Here is a 14,426-nt window from a genome sequence, read left to right as displayed (position 1 = left end):
TACCTTTTATATATCTAAGAAAAACTCAGCTTACCTTCATATTTCACCTTCTCCCTCCTCATTGCTCTTTTAGTTATCGTCTGCTGGTTTTTAAATGCTTCCCAATCCTCTGGCATCCTACTAATCTTCACTGCATTGTAAGCTTTTTCTTTTGCTTTTATGGTGTCCCTGACTTCTCTTAGACGAAGGTGAGGACTGCAGATGCTGAAGACTAGAGTTGAGAGTGTGGTGCTGGAAAAGCACAGCAGGTCAAGCAGCATCCGAGGAGCAGGAGAATTGACATTTCGGGCAAAAGCCCTTTATCAGGACTCCCTGACTTGTCAGCCATGGCTGACTTGTTCTCCCCTTCATATGTTTCATTTTTCATGGGATGAATTTCTGTTCTTTCTCCTAAATTACCCCCAGAAACTATTGCCATTGCTGCACCACTATTGCTAGACTCCCTTCCAGTTAACACTTCCCAGTTCCTCCCTCATGTCTTTGTGGTTACATTTACTCAAATGTAATACTGATTCCAGTTTCTTCTTCTCAAACTGCAGGGTGAATTCTATCATATTGTGGTCACCAGGGGGTTCCTTCACCTTAAGCACCCTAATCAAATCTGCCACATTAAACATCACCAAATCAAAATTGCCGGTGAAATCTCTCCTGATGGGCAGCATGGAGCAAATCTGAGGCATCTCTTTTTCACCATTTTCTCATCAGTTAGTCTTCAACCTTCTGTCAGACTGCTGAATTGCCCTGAAACGTTTAAGCATCCTGGAGGACAATGTTTAACCTGAGAGAGGTAGTGCTTTGTACAGTTTCTCTCAGCAGACTATGAGAGGCAGGGACATGTGAACTGCCCATTGTATTTGAATGGTCATGAACTGCCTTAAAAAGTTGATAGAATGAAGTTTTGCCTCAAGAGACAGAATCAAAGAAGTTTTGCAAGAGACAGAATCATAGAATCATAAAATTTACAGTACAGAAGGAGGCCATAATGTCTGTACCAGCTCATAAATGAGTTACCCAGCTTGTCCCATTCTCCAACCTTATGTCCACAAACCTCTAAATTCATCGCTTTCAAATATACACCCTACTCTCTTTTGAAACCTCCTATGGAATGTTCCTCCACCCCTCTCACAGGCAATGCATTCCAAATTCTAACAACTCTCTGAGGAAAGAGGTTTCTCCTCATTTCACTCCTTGCTCTCTTGCTGACAGTCTTGAAATGAAAATGGGTGGCACAGTGGTTGGCACTGCTGCCTCATAATGCCAGGGACTTGGTTTGAATCCCGCCTCGGGTGGAGGTACCCATAGGCAAAAGATGTTACAGTTTAGGTGGATTAGCCATGCTAAATTGCCCACAGTGCCCAGGGATGTGCAGGCTAGGTGGATTGGCCATGGGAAATGCAGGGTTACAGGGATTGGATAGGGGTGAGTCTGGGTGGAATTCTCTTCAGAAGGTCGGTGTGGAGTCAATGGGCTGAATGGCCTGCTCCTGCAGTGTAAGGATTTTATGATTCTATGGCAATCATGACTCCTAGTTACTGACATACCAACTAGCGGACACAACATATCTTTCTTTGCCCTGTCAAAATTGTTCATAATTTTCAGCGCCTCAATACAGTCTCCTCTTAATCTTCTCTGCTCCAAGGAGAATAAGCTCAATTTCTCTATTCTTTCTATGTCTCTAAACTCCCTTATTTCTGGTATCAACTAGTAATTTTCCTTTGCACTCTCTCCAGAGCTTAAACATCCTTTCTTAAATAAGGTGCTCAGAACTGAACTCCAAATATCATCTGACCAATGATGTATAGAGGTGTAGCATCACTTCCTCATTTTTATAGACAGTGCCAATATTTATAAACAAAAGGATTCAATAAGCCTTCTTAACAACTGTTTCAACATTCTCTGTCCACCTTCAGAGAATTATGCACGTGAACCCCAAGGTCCACCTGCTCCTGTACTCTCCTCCAAATTGTACCATTGAGCCTGTGTTGTCTTTCCATGTTTCTTCTACCAAAATGTATTACCTCACATTTCTCTGCATTAAAATTCATCTGCAGGTGTCAGTCTATTTGTCCAAATTGCCAATGTCCCTCTGAAGTTACTCAGCATCATCCTCACAATTTACTATTCTCCCTAGTTTAGAATCATCTCCAAATTTAGAGATTTCACCCTTAATACCTATCTCCGAATCATTTATATAAATCAGAAAAAAGCAAGGGTTCCAACACTGATCCTGGGGAACACCATTTTCAAATTGTTTCAAGTCTGAGAAATGCCAAACTATACCCACATTCTGTTTCCTATCTTCAACCAATTAATAATCCATGCAGAATGACCCATCAATACCAGACATTTCTAATTGCAAACCAACCTGGCATGTGGCAAAATAACAAATGCTTTCTGAAAGTCTAAATATAAATATGTAATCTTCCAGTAACCTCCCCCACCTCCATCCCACCCACTCCCCCAACTCCTCCCTGGTCTCATCTTACGTTCAGACAGAAAAATGTCTGTCAATGACTCCATAGTCTGTTTCTTTACCTCTTTCAGCAATCCTATGATGCATCCTATTTGGGCCGAGCAGCTTCCCTACCTGGTGTGCTGCCAGCCTTTTTAGCACCACTTCTTTAACTATCACTATACTGCTCAATTAATCAATGCTTATGTTTTCAAATGGGCCATTGTCAACATTTTCTAACCTGGTGAAGACAAAGTGAAGTACTCATTTAATACCTCTGCCATACCTTTTGCTTCAGTGAGCAGGATACCCTGCTTGTTCCTTCTGGACCGCAATCTACCCTTCACTAATCTTTTACAATAATATGGACACTGACATCTTTTACAATAATATATTTGAAGAACATTTTATCATTTGTTTTAGTGCAGCTTGCCATCTTTTCCTCATGTTTCCTCTTAGCCTTCCTTATTGCAGCCTTAGCCTCTCTCCCACATTTGAGATATTCTTAGATTAGATTAGATTACATTACTTACAGTGTGGAAACAGACCCTTCGGCACAACAAGTCCACACTGACCCACCGAAGTGCGACCCCTCCAGACCCATTCCCCTACATTTACCCCTTCACCTAATACTACAGGCAATTTAGCATGGCCAATTCACCTGACTTGCACATTTTTTTTGGACTGTGGGAGGAAACCTGAGCACCCAGAGGAAACCCACACAGACACGGGGAGAATGTGCAAACTCCACACAGAGAGCAGCCTGAGGCAGGAATTGAACCCGGGTCTCTGGCGCTGTGAGGCAGCAGTGCTAACCACTGTGCCACCGTGCCGCCCATATTCTTCCTGATTTCTATTACTATTGGTATTCCGATACGCATTATATTCCTCCTTTTCCTTCCTTATTTTCTCATCAATAAATTTTGTTATTCCAGGGTATTTTAAGTTTGGTTAGCCCCTTATTTATTTCTCATGGGTATGTATCTAGCTTACACCTTATTCATCTCTCTTTTGAAAGTCTCAAATTTTTCATCCACTGTTTCATCCACAAAATGTGTTTCAATCAGCCTGGTCAAGTTCAACTTTTAGACCCCTAAAATTTGTGCTTTTCCAGTGTGGAATCTTAATTATTGACTGAATCCTTTTCCAATTTAATATTGAAACTTATTATATTATGATCACTATTTCCAAAATGTTCCTGTACTCTGACGTTGTCCACTTGACCTGCCTTAATTCTTAGGACCAGATCCAACATAGCTCCCTCCCTGGTAGAACTAGAAATGTGCTGTTCCAAAACGTTCTCCTGCATACATTGTAGGAATATCTGCCCTTCTGTGCTATATACTCTATCTTTTTCCCAGTCTACCTTTAGGGTGATTTAAATCACCAATTATCATAATTCTACTTGTCTGCAGACTTGCATGTTCATGTTACAAATGCTCTCTTCTACTTCACCCCTACTATTTAGAGGTCTGCAATAAATACCCAACAAATTCACCGCTCCCTTCCTGTTTCTTACCTCCAACCATATAGATTCAAATTCAAAAACTGTACCTCATTCAAGGACAATGATACAATCTTTGACCAAGACTTCTATAATTTCTCCCTTTTTACTCAACCTATTTCTTTAAACCTAAAGGCTTTATAACTCAGGATGTTAAGTATCCAGTCCTGTTCTGGCTTGAGCCACGTTTCTGTCAATGCTACAATGCCATATCCCCCTCCAGCAATTTCTGCTTCCAATGCCCCAGTTGACAGCGAATTCTCCATGATCCCCTCCTCTGTAATGGTGAGCAAGCTGACATCTCCCAGAATCTTCCTCAGTTGCTTCTAACCACTGACCACTATTGAATCATCACTGAATCTGTACTTTCACATTACATGGTGGGTGTAAGTATGAACTAGTATACAAGGCAGGCCTTATCATAATCCCTGTACACAGCATTTAACCTCAGTTTTATTTAATTAAAGGGTAGTGTATTAGCTGCTGTCATCACGTTCATGGTTCAAGGTAAGTTCTGAGGGTACCTGCAGTCAAGAAGTTGGTTGCCTGAGAGTGCTAGCAATACTTGGTCATTACAACATCTTTCATCCTTGGGATGTCTGAAGTTGCTACCATCTCACAAATGGATATGGACTTCACTAGGTCCAGCAGCAACAAAGACATAAAAGGAGGCTTTTTAAGTTTGCAAATCATATATATTTACATATTACAGTGATCTTTCTCTCATTCCAATGGTGTAACTTTTTTCCTTCCCTTCCCTCCCACTATGTGTAACTGTAGTCCTGACACCAACAACTGGTTAGGAGGTGCTTGTTCTGTAGTTGGTTCCATTGGCCTGGAAGATCTGCCTGGTCATACTTGATAATGCATGAGCCTAGAGGGCTTAGGCCTACTGAGAGTATCCTGTCAAGATGAGGACTGCCCTTCTCATCTTGGACCTCTGCAGAATTTGACATTGCAGTAAGGTGCAAACTAGAATGAGGTCACTGTGCCTTAACGCCTTACCCTTAAATGCTGAGCATCCATGGCGAGAGCAATGGAGTGTCCTTATCTGGCAGACAATAAATGTGCTTGACTGGCTATCCACTGCAGAAGCCAGCATGTCAATGGAGGCAGCCAGATGGATGCATGCCAAAGTCAATGTAGCACTGATAACTTTGAGGACCCACTATCTTTCAATCCAGTTTACCAACCATCTCTGACAAACATGCCTACCATTCCTGTGCTTGTTTATACATTTTGATGAAATTCTTTATGGCTGAGACTATAGAATCATCTTTTGCCTGAGGCTGAGCAGATGCCTGGCCTCCAGCAGTCCTCTGATTGCCACGGATGTGCAACATTACTTTCTCAATCTACTGTGAAATTGCATCAGTGATCCAGATCATTCACAAGATTGTGGTCCTGAATCTAGTCAATATAGAGTGGCTTCCTCCCCTTCTTTGCGAAAGGAAGCAAATTAAGTTTGCAAAAGAGATAATAGCATGTGCAGATTACAAATGAGCTAGCATTGACAATAGTGAAAAAGCAGTATAGTAGAGCACACTGATGATTGCCCGTGGAAATCTTTTTGTCCTCCCAAAAACATTGTACCATTCTCCAGGCAAATCCAACATTCCCCTCATATGGCATAAGGAATCTTATGATAAACTAATGAGAGTTAAGGCAGCCAAGTTTCCCGGTCCTGTTAGCCAGCAGCCAAGTTTTTTAAAGGAAGTTCTGAAGGAGTTGGGAGGTCATGTTGTGGCTGTACAGGACATTGGTTAGGCCACTGTTGGAATATTGCATGCAATTCTGGTCTCATGATATCATGAAACTTGAAAGGGTTCAGAAAAGATTTACAAGGATGTTGCCAGGGTTGGAGGATTTGAGCTATAGGGAGAGGTTGAATAGGCTAGGGTTGCTTTCCCTGGAGCATCAGAGGCTGAGGGGTGACCTTATAGAGGTTTATAAAATCATGAAGGGCATGGATAGGATAAATAGACAACGTCTTTTCCCTGGGTTAATGGAGTCCAGAACTAGAGGACATAGTTCAGGGTGAGAGGGGCAAGATATAAAAGGGACCCAAGGGGCAACTTTTTCATGCAGAGGGTGGTACATGTATGAAATGAACTACCAGAGGAAGTGGTGGAGGCTGGTACAACTGCAACATTTAGAAAGCATCTGAATGGGTATATGAATAGGAAGGGTTTGGAGGGCTATGGGTCAGCTGGCAGGTTGGACTAGATTGGGTTGGGATATCTGGTCAGCATGGACAGGTTGGACCGAAGAGTCTGCTTCTGTGCTATACATCTCTATGACTCTATGACCATTCTGAAGAAGGGTCATTGGACTTGAAATTCTGCTTTCTCATCACAGATGCTGCAGACCTGCTGAATTTCAATTCTGTTTATGTTTCAGATGCCAAATAAAAGGTTATTGCATGAAATAAGAGGTCATATATTGCATTAGCATAGAATAAAGATTAGTTATAATCAGAAGACTGAGTCAAGATTAATGTGCCTTTTTCAGGCTAGAGGGAAGTGATAGAGTCATATCAGTCCTAGGATCTTGATTATTTGCTATCTATATATAACTTGGAGAAGTAATGTATCGAAATTTTCCGAAGGTTCAAAACAGTTGGGAGGGTATGTTGTGATGAGGACATAAGGAATCTCTAAATGGACTTGGATAGGTTGAATGAATGGATAGAAGCTTGGCAAATGGAGTTTAGTGCAGTGTGAGGTCATGTAGTAAACACATGCATCTACATTAACAAGATGCTGTCATCAAACCAAAAAAAAAAATCTTTCTACCACACAACTAAGCAACAAGATATATCAGGGTCCTTGTGATGCCAGGTTTGTAGGCTATATCTCCTAGTGACTGAAGACCATATCAAACAACACATCCTGCATGCTGATCATATTCAACTAGCCTATGATAGCCCAAAGCTCAAACAACATCTGCTATTAGACAACATTAACTAAGCAATCGAGACAGTAACAAGAATTACACTGGAAATCAATTTAAGATCATCAGTTAGGCTTCCAGTTAACTGTTCCTGCTGCATCCCATTGCAATCATTTCAATCAATCAGCATCTTCTTTTCAAGTTATATAAATTGCAGCTTCCTGTCTAAAGTTGATTTTTCTTGTGTTAATATTCTGATGAATGCAAGACACAAAGCTTTGATTTTTTAGAACTAAGTTCCGAATAGTCTAATACATTCTTCTTCAGTAAAAAGTCAGCATTTGTCACAACTCATGAATGATTTGCCTGAGACAAGCTGTACATTTCTAAACTGAACAACAGTATGTATTTTCATTGACTTGTATGAATTAGTTCTTTGGCAAAAAGGTCTTTAAATTTGTACTTAACTTCTGAAAGTGACAGAAAGGGGCCAAATTCTAATGATTCTACCATAAGACCACAAATAAGGTGTAGAAGTCAAGTTCTCCTAAATTTGAGCCAAACAATGACAGAGAACCAGAGAGAGGATTGTTATGGTCATTAACATAGCAAGGAGAATTTTAAGGCAATGGGGAAAGAGCAGGGAAGTAGGACTCATTCAATAACTTGTTCAAAGAGCTAATACAAATATAATGGACCAGTGGCCTTAGTTTGCGCAATATCATATATGATTCTAAATTTGATTTTTAATGAAGAAAGCCACTGAAATAATTACACCTGCAAATTTCTGAAAAAATTAATACTAACCAAATCATGACGTTGTTATGCTTTCAAAACCAGCTAGTACCAACAAGTTCTGGTTATGTTGGGAGTTCCTGCATTCCTCAGCATACATGTTATGCTATGCCAATCAAATCCAAAACAATTTTTCAGCCTTTGATGTTGAGCAATAACTTGTTTTGTGGGTAAATTATGAAGATAAGGGTGGGATGGGAAAGGTTGATGGAGCATAATTCTTTTCGCCATTTTTGAGTTCTAAGTGGCTTCATTTGCTTTTAAAATATTTTGCACCTGAATTCCACAAGTGTTGCCCCAAACTTAACATTAACAGGAGATCAGCAGAACCAATTGAGAAATAGCACAAGCAGGAGGACCGTGTATGTTTTTACTTTGTCAGCATCGTGGCTCAGTGGTTAGCACTGTTGTCTCACAACAGCTGGGTTTGACTCCAGCTTTGAGTGACTGTCAGTGTGGAGTTTGCATGTTCTCCCTGTGCCTGTGTACATTTCTGTCAGGTGCTCTGGTTTACTTATACAGTCCAAAGGTGTGCAGGTGGAATGGCTTGGCCATGCTAAATTGTCTGTAGTGTCCATGGATGTGCAATCTAGGTGGATTAGCTATGGTAAATGCAGGTTACAGGGATGCATAGGGGGCTGGTTCTGGGTGGAATGCTTTTCAGAGTGTCAGTGCAGTCTCAGTGGGCCAAATAGTCTTTTTCTGCACTATAGGAATTTTATGATGCCATATTTGGGCTGAATTGTTGTTCTTTTCAACTGTAGTACATTTGTAAAGGTAATTTTATTTCAGGTTCAAGAGCATTAAAATTTGCTTGTATATCTTTTCTCTTTGGTTTTGTGTTCTTAAGTTTGCAACCTAAAACTTCATGCAGTACTTTGGCCATAGGAAAGGGGCAAGTGTGGTTTGATGAATTATATATTTAGAGATATATTGATTTCTTGCCAACTTCATGAATCATATGATTATCTGACAATGAAGTGCAGAGTTACAAAGAATATTAAAAGGCTGAATTCCAGGTCATAAAGGAAATAATGGAAAGTTCATCAGAATTCTTGTTTGCTAACTAATTTCCAAACTATATAGTGTATGTCCATCAAGATTATCACCTGTTTGGAAGAAATGTCAAAGATTTTCAGTCACCATATAAATAAGAATAGCTTTCAATGCTTCAGTGAACATTTCATGAAAAATGATGACAACAACAAGCAAGGTGTAGACTCATACTTGTATTGTAAGAATCAATTTATGCATGCAAAACACTTGACAAGTGGCAATGTTTAAAAGTACACCATTGGGCTAAACATGCAATATTTTGGTGAAATTCGCGTTGCGTCTAGCTTTTTGGAAAGTTTTTGGCTGCAAGGCCTGATGGGGTTTTTCATCCTATCTTACCAAATGCATTTCATTAATTATCTATCCTAACGTTATGGTGTTTTTTGCATCCAGTTTCCACCCCATTTTACCACATATCTTTCCCACAATAACTTAGCTTCAGCAGGTATCTGCCAAAATACCAACATCCCTTACCATCTTTATAAGGCCGCTGTGCACCTACACAATCATTAGCAATCCAGTATTATCCTTCACCAGCAACAAAATAGTACAGCAGCCACAAAGTTATGCTGTCCATGGCACATATCCGTATGGCTAACACTCCCCATATATACAATGCAATTCTCTCATCATGTCTCACACTTTACCGGTCAGTAGCTATATCCCATTTGAACACCCTCTGATTCAGTGCTACCCTACGACCAATGTCCATTGTGGGCTCAGATCTTGTCATTGTCTTGCAGGGGGAAATCACATGCAGGTTATAAGTTGAACAAATATTAACATAAATGTGAACTTTTATTTATAGCAAGGAAAAAGAAGTAAACATGAAGCTAAGAAAAGTAGAACTTCATCCCCACAATGCCAACCATTTGTCAGTCATCTGTGGAGGAAATGAGGTCATTGAAGGAGGAAACTGTTATTGTCCCTGACAGAACTCAGCTGTGAGCTGAAAATGTGTTGCTGGAAAAGCGCAGCAGGTCAGGCAGTATCCAAGGAACAGGAGAATCGACGTTTCGGGCATCAGCCCTTCTTCAGGAATGAGGAAAGTGGGGAGGAAGAGAGCTTCTTCAAGGAAGGCGTCCTTGTAAGAGGATTCACAGTAGGTTAAAATCTTCGAGGAGAAAGTGAGGACTGCAGATGCTGGAGATCAGAGCTAAAAATGTGTTGCTGGAAAAGCGCAGCAGGTCAGGCAGCATCCAAGGAACAGGAGAAGCGACGTTTCGGGCATCAGCCCTTCTTCAGGAATGAGGAACTCAGCTGTGACAAGTACTACCTGCCAGATAGAAACTCATTGACAAACACCTCCAACAGAAGGGTGCTGGGTACAGCAATCATTGACTGTAAAATGTTTTGATCACAATGCCAACCATCAATGAGTTTCTATCTGGCAGGTAGTACTTGTCACAGCTGAGTTCTGTCAGGGACAACAACAGCTTCCTCCTTCAATGACCTCATTTCCTCCACAGATGACTGGTCCCATTCCCCAAATTCCTATGTAACCAGGACATCATCTTGTTTTCTACTATGCAGAGAACAGCACACCAGGATAATGCAACACACTCTGTTCAAACTATACTGTATGCCCTCCCCATCATACCAGTCCTGTCCAAGGATGGAAATGTACTCTACAAGAACCACGGTTGAGGCATAGGTTGCAATAAATCTGTGCTGTACAACAATCAGGGATAATATTATGGTTTCGCGAAACATGGTCACCATGGGTATCCAGTAACAAGTCTTATAAGGCACCTAGACTCTCAAAAGCACCAGGTACATGAGCGTGCTCCAGAATGTATAAGCATGACAGCTGCCAGGATGGTGAGCACACACCTCTGGAACTAACAAAGACCACAGATCACCTGCACATTAATCAAATGGAACTCCTTCCTTTGATGAATTCTACTGTGTTCTGATATTAGCCTTTTAGTGCCACATAGGTGCAGTTGATGGTACTCTGACCTGGGAGAAGCCAGCAATGTTACCAAATTAACTGTTCAGGCTGCAGCACTGACTACATCTTGAGGGAATGAAATGAACTGTGACCTTACCACTGCCCTGGTGCATTTGTGGGTGCACTACTAAGATATCCCACACAGGTCTCCCATCACTTTTTGCAAAAAGCCAATCGCATAGAGGTCCAGCAGTGCAGTGTTCTCTACAACCTCCAGAAGAGGATGGTCATACTATCCCACAGCCCTCAGGTTCCACTCCAGCATCTGGCAAAGTTTTTTCTCCATGTCCTGGATGTATGGGGTCTGCATTGGCACTGTACCTCACTAATGCACAGGAAATGAAGTCAAGGCCTGAAATCTCTGGGGCTCCTGCACACCCATCCATCCTGAGTAGCCATTCAGCTACACCGTCTTCATGGGCTTATTGCTCCTCATTCTCAAAATTACAGTAACCTTCATCTCTGGCTGAAGTGCAAACACACTAATTAAGATGTCACATGGCAAAGCAAGGCATGGATGGTATGGGCATGCAGGTGGGCACAAAATGACTGAGCTCCAAGACAGTTGACCTGAGATAACACATGCACAAAACAACACCACTGCCTTGTGGCCGAAGACACACGCACGAAACATCCCCACCACCCCGGAGCTGAACACTTTAACTCCACTTCCCACTCTCCCAAGGACATGCAGGTTCTGGGCCTCCTCCATCGCCAGACCCTTATCACCCGACGCCTGGAGGAAGAATGCCTCACCTTCTGCCTTGGGACCCTCCAACCACATAGGATCAATATGAATTTCACTAGTTTCCTCATTTCCCCTCCCGAATCCAACCTTCCAACGCAACACTGCCTTCTTGATCTGTTCTACCTGTTTATCTCCCTTCCCACTGATCCACTCCACCCTCCTCTCCAACCTCTCACCTGCACCCTCACCTTCATCGACCTATCACATTCCCATCTACCTATCCCCAGCCCCACACCCACGCTCTCAACTCTGATCTCTAGCATCTGCAGCTCTCACTTTCTCCTCTGAGATGTACTCTGCCCAAGTCTCAGCTGTAACATCTCAGTGCTGATTGCTGGTGTTCTGTCCAATGCAAGCCTGTGCTTTGTGAGCAACCTGTCAGTGAACTGGAGAGGTCATGATGGGCTAACATATGCTGAATGCCCATGTCCATAGATGCAAGGTGCCTTCAGCTGAACCCCCTTGAATTGTACCATGGAGATGCTGTTGCGTAGTGTCCAACATGGCAGTCCGTGGAATTTTGAGATGGAACTCACTGGACTTCTCATTCAATTCTGCCACACATTTTGCCATAGCACATGTTGCTCAGACCCCGATAAGATTCTGTCTTTTGATTCCATTTTCACAAGTTAGCAACAGCAGCATTACAGAGCTGTCCATTGTTGTCATCTTGCAGCATTTTCCCAAAGCACAGGAATTTACTGATCACAACCATTAAGCCTTCAAATCACACTGCCATGTCCTATTTGAACCAAAGGAGCTTCTATATAAATGTGCAAGTGAATTATATAGCCAACTGTAAATTTCAAATCAGTGAAAGCCATGATCAAATTGTGCAGTCCTGAAGCCCAGGTTGCCCTTGCTGAACAGGTTCATTTCTAGTCAGAGAAGATTACAAAGTAAGATCATGATACTAAGTTCCTTATAGAATGATCTGAGTTATAAGGAAATCTTTAACTTTTCAGCCTGGAAACAAGGAGGGAAAATATAAATTCTGACACTCTGCTAACATAATTTGGCCACAGCTAAATTAATTCAGTTTCGGATTAGCTATGCTAGAGTGATCTATTAACATTGGACATTAGGCTTCAATTAATTTAGGCTGGAGAGCTGTAGATAACTACTGCACATGCTCAGGCATCTCGCTATCAAAGTGAGTATTAACTTTGAGTTCAGACAGTAGAAACTGAGGTCTGCAGATGCTGGAGATCAGAGTCGAGAGTGTGTTGCTGGAAAAGCACAGCAGGTCAGGCAGCATCCGAAGGGAGAATGATGAATTCCTGATAAAGGGTCCCGCCCGAAACGACGATTCTCCTGCTCCTGACATGCTGCGCTTTTCCAGTAACACATTCTCGACTTTGAGTTCAGACACACCACCAATAGCTTTCAGGGACAGGTTGATCAGAAGTGGTTTAATGGCCTAAAGACTGTCTTCAAAATTATTGTCGACTTTGAAAGCATCACAAAACATACCATTTCAGTGATGACTTCCAGTGGTGCCTTTAAGATTATTTGTTACGTTATAAATAGACCTGGTTGTTCTGAGTACAGCATGCCTGTAGAGCTCCTCAAACTCGCGCTCAGTTGCACACAAAGAGTTTCGTGCTCGTTTTCGGCAAGAACCCTGTATACCTATCCTGGAACCTTTTCCAAAGTTGCTGGTGACACACTTTTGGCACAGAAATTGCATTCTGCGGATTCGTATATGCATTAATAAGATTAATAACCATTGTAAGCACTTTATTGTAAGCATTCTACATTATTTGTACCGGAGTATTTTAACACTAAATCAGTATTTATAACTTAACAGGAATATATTGTCTAAAGTCAAACTCCACGTAAAATAGATTAACTAACTGATTCTCAAAATATGTGAATGTTTACACATAAAGAATACACTGTCAGTTTCCTGAGAATGTTCCTGAAATTATTTAAAATAGTACAATTATTTCTACATACTTGTACCTATTTGAGAGGAATAAAATCTTAATAATTTATCATATTTCTTTCTTAACTTTGTTCTGGATCTATCCTCTGCTACCGGGACAGACTATTTTGTAATTCTACACCTGTGCGAGACCTCGCCCATTAACTCGCTGGACTGCCCTAACAAGAATGTGAAGTAAACTTTAAGCAATCAGACAGTTGAGCTTACTATGTTTAAACAACAAGATCGTCTAAGCATCTTTTCCATGTGAAGCTGGACTTTGCTCCTCTAGTTTTTGATAAGACCACTTCAATGGCATTTGACGATAGCAACTTGAACTCTATGAGCAAAGATACTGCAGATTTATACCAGAATGAATTAAATTCAAGCCGGAGGGTTAGCCTTCCAACTGAACTCTTGATGAGAACTGATAATTATGAAAAAGGTCATAGAAACTACAGGAACGTGGAGCAAATACACTTAAGGCGCCCTAAGAAAAGACCTTCTATTTTTAAAGGTAGGAAATGTTTGTGTGCTGTCAATTGGTTGTGATTAAATATTATTGAACAGTCCTTACAATATGACAATTTCAGTTCAAAATGACACCAATATGTACCAGTTTAACCAGAAAAACCATTTATAGAGAAACATTAGTCAGATGAACATGTTAGGATATGTTGTCGGTTTCACAGCACAATGTGCCAGCAGTAATGGTTTATAAACAAGAGTTTAAAAGTGCCCATAGCAAAAGTCTGTTTATGACTAGGTAGAATTGATGATTGCGCAGCTAGTAATTGGTAAATAAGTTATGCTTTGCATTCCTCTCCTTCAGCAGAGCCTGAAGATTGTTGATAAGAGTGGTTATTTCAATGTTCTCCGTGAGAAAGTTGCTGCATGTATACTTTAAGATTACTGTGAAACAACATAAAAGTATAAAACTTTTGGACAATGGACAATGTATTTTCATAATATTTATTATTACATAAATTATCTTAGTTTATTCATGGAATGTGGGTATCACTGTCTAGGCCAGCATTTATTTCCATCCCCAGTTGCCCTTGAGAAGCTGATGGATAGGCATCATCATGAATACAACTG

General features: G+C 41.1%; 1 protein-coding gene across 3 annotated transcripts in view; it reads left to right on the top strand.

Moving 5' to 3' along the window:
* Positions 1-14,426, top strand: part of LOC140481292 (protein furry homolog) — a 412,478-nt gene that overhangs the window by 49,657 nt on the left and 348,395 nt on the right. For 2 of the 3 annotated variants that reach the window (XM_072577246.1, XM_072577244.1), the window contains exon 1: positions 13,558-13,845. The exons of the other annotated variant lie outside the window; for it this stretch is intronic. In XM_072577246.1, the coding sequence (XP_072433347.1) occupies positions 13,641-13,845 (205 nt within the window). In that variant the 5' untranslated portion in view covers positions 13,558-13,640. Of the gene's footprint in view, positions 1-13,557; positions 13,846-14,426 lie in introns of those variants that run through there. 3 annotated transcript variants of the gene reach the window in all.

This window comes from Chiloscyllium punctatum, chromosome 9 (genome assembly GCF_047496795.1).
Source record: "Chiloscyllium punctatum isolate Juve2018m chromosome 9, sChiPun1.3, whole genome shotgun sequence".
In the NCBI taxonomy this organism is placed as follows: domain Eukaryota; kingdom Metazoa; phylum Chordata; class Chondrichthyes; order Orectolobiformes; family Hemiscylliidae; genus Chiloscyllium; species Chiloscyllium punctatum.
This window is presented reverse-complemented; position numbering and strand designations above follow the sequence as displayed.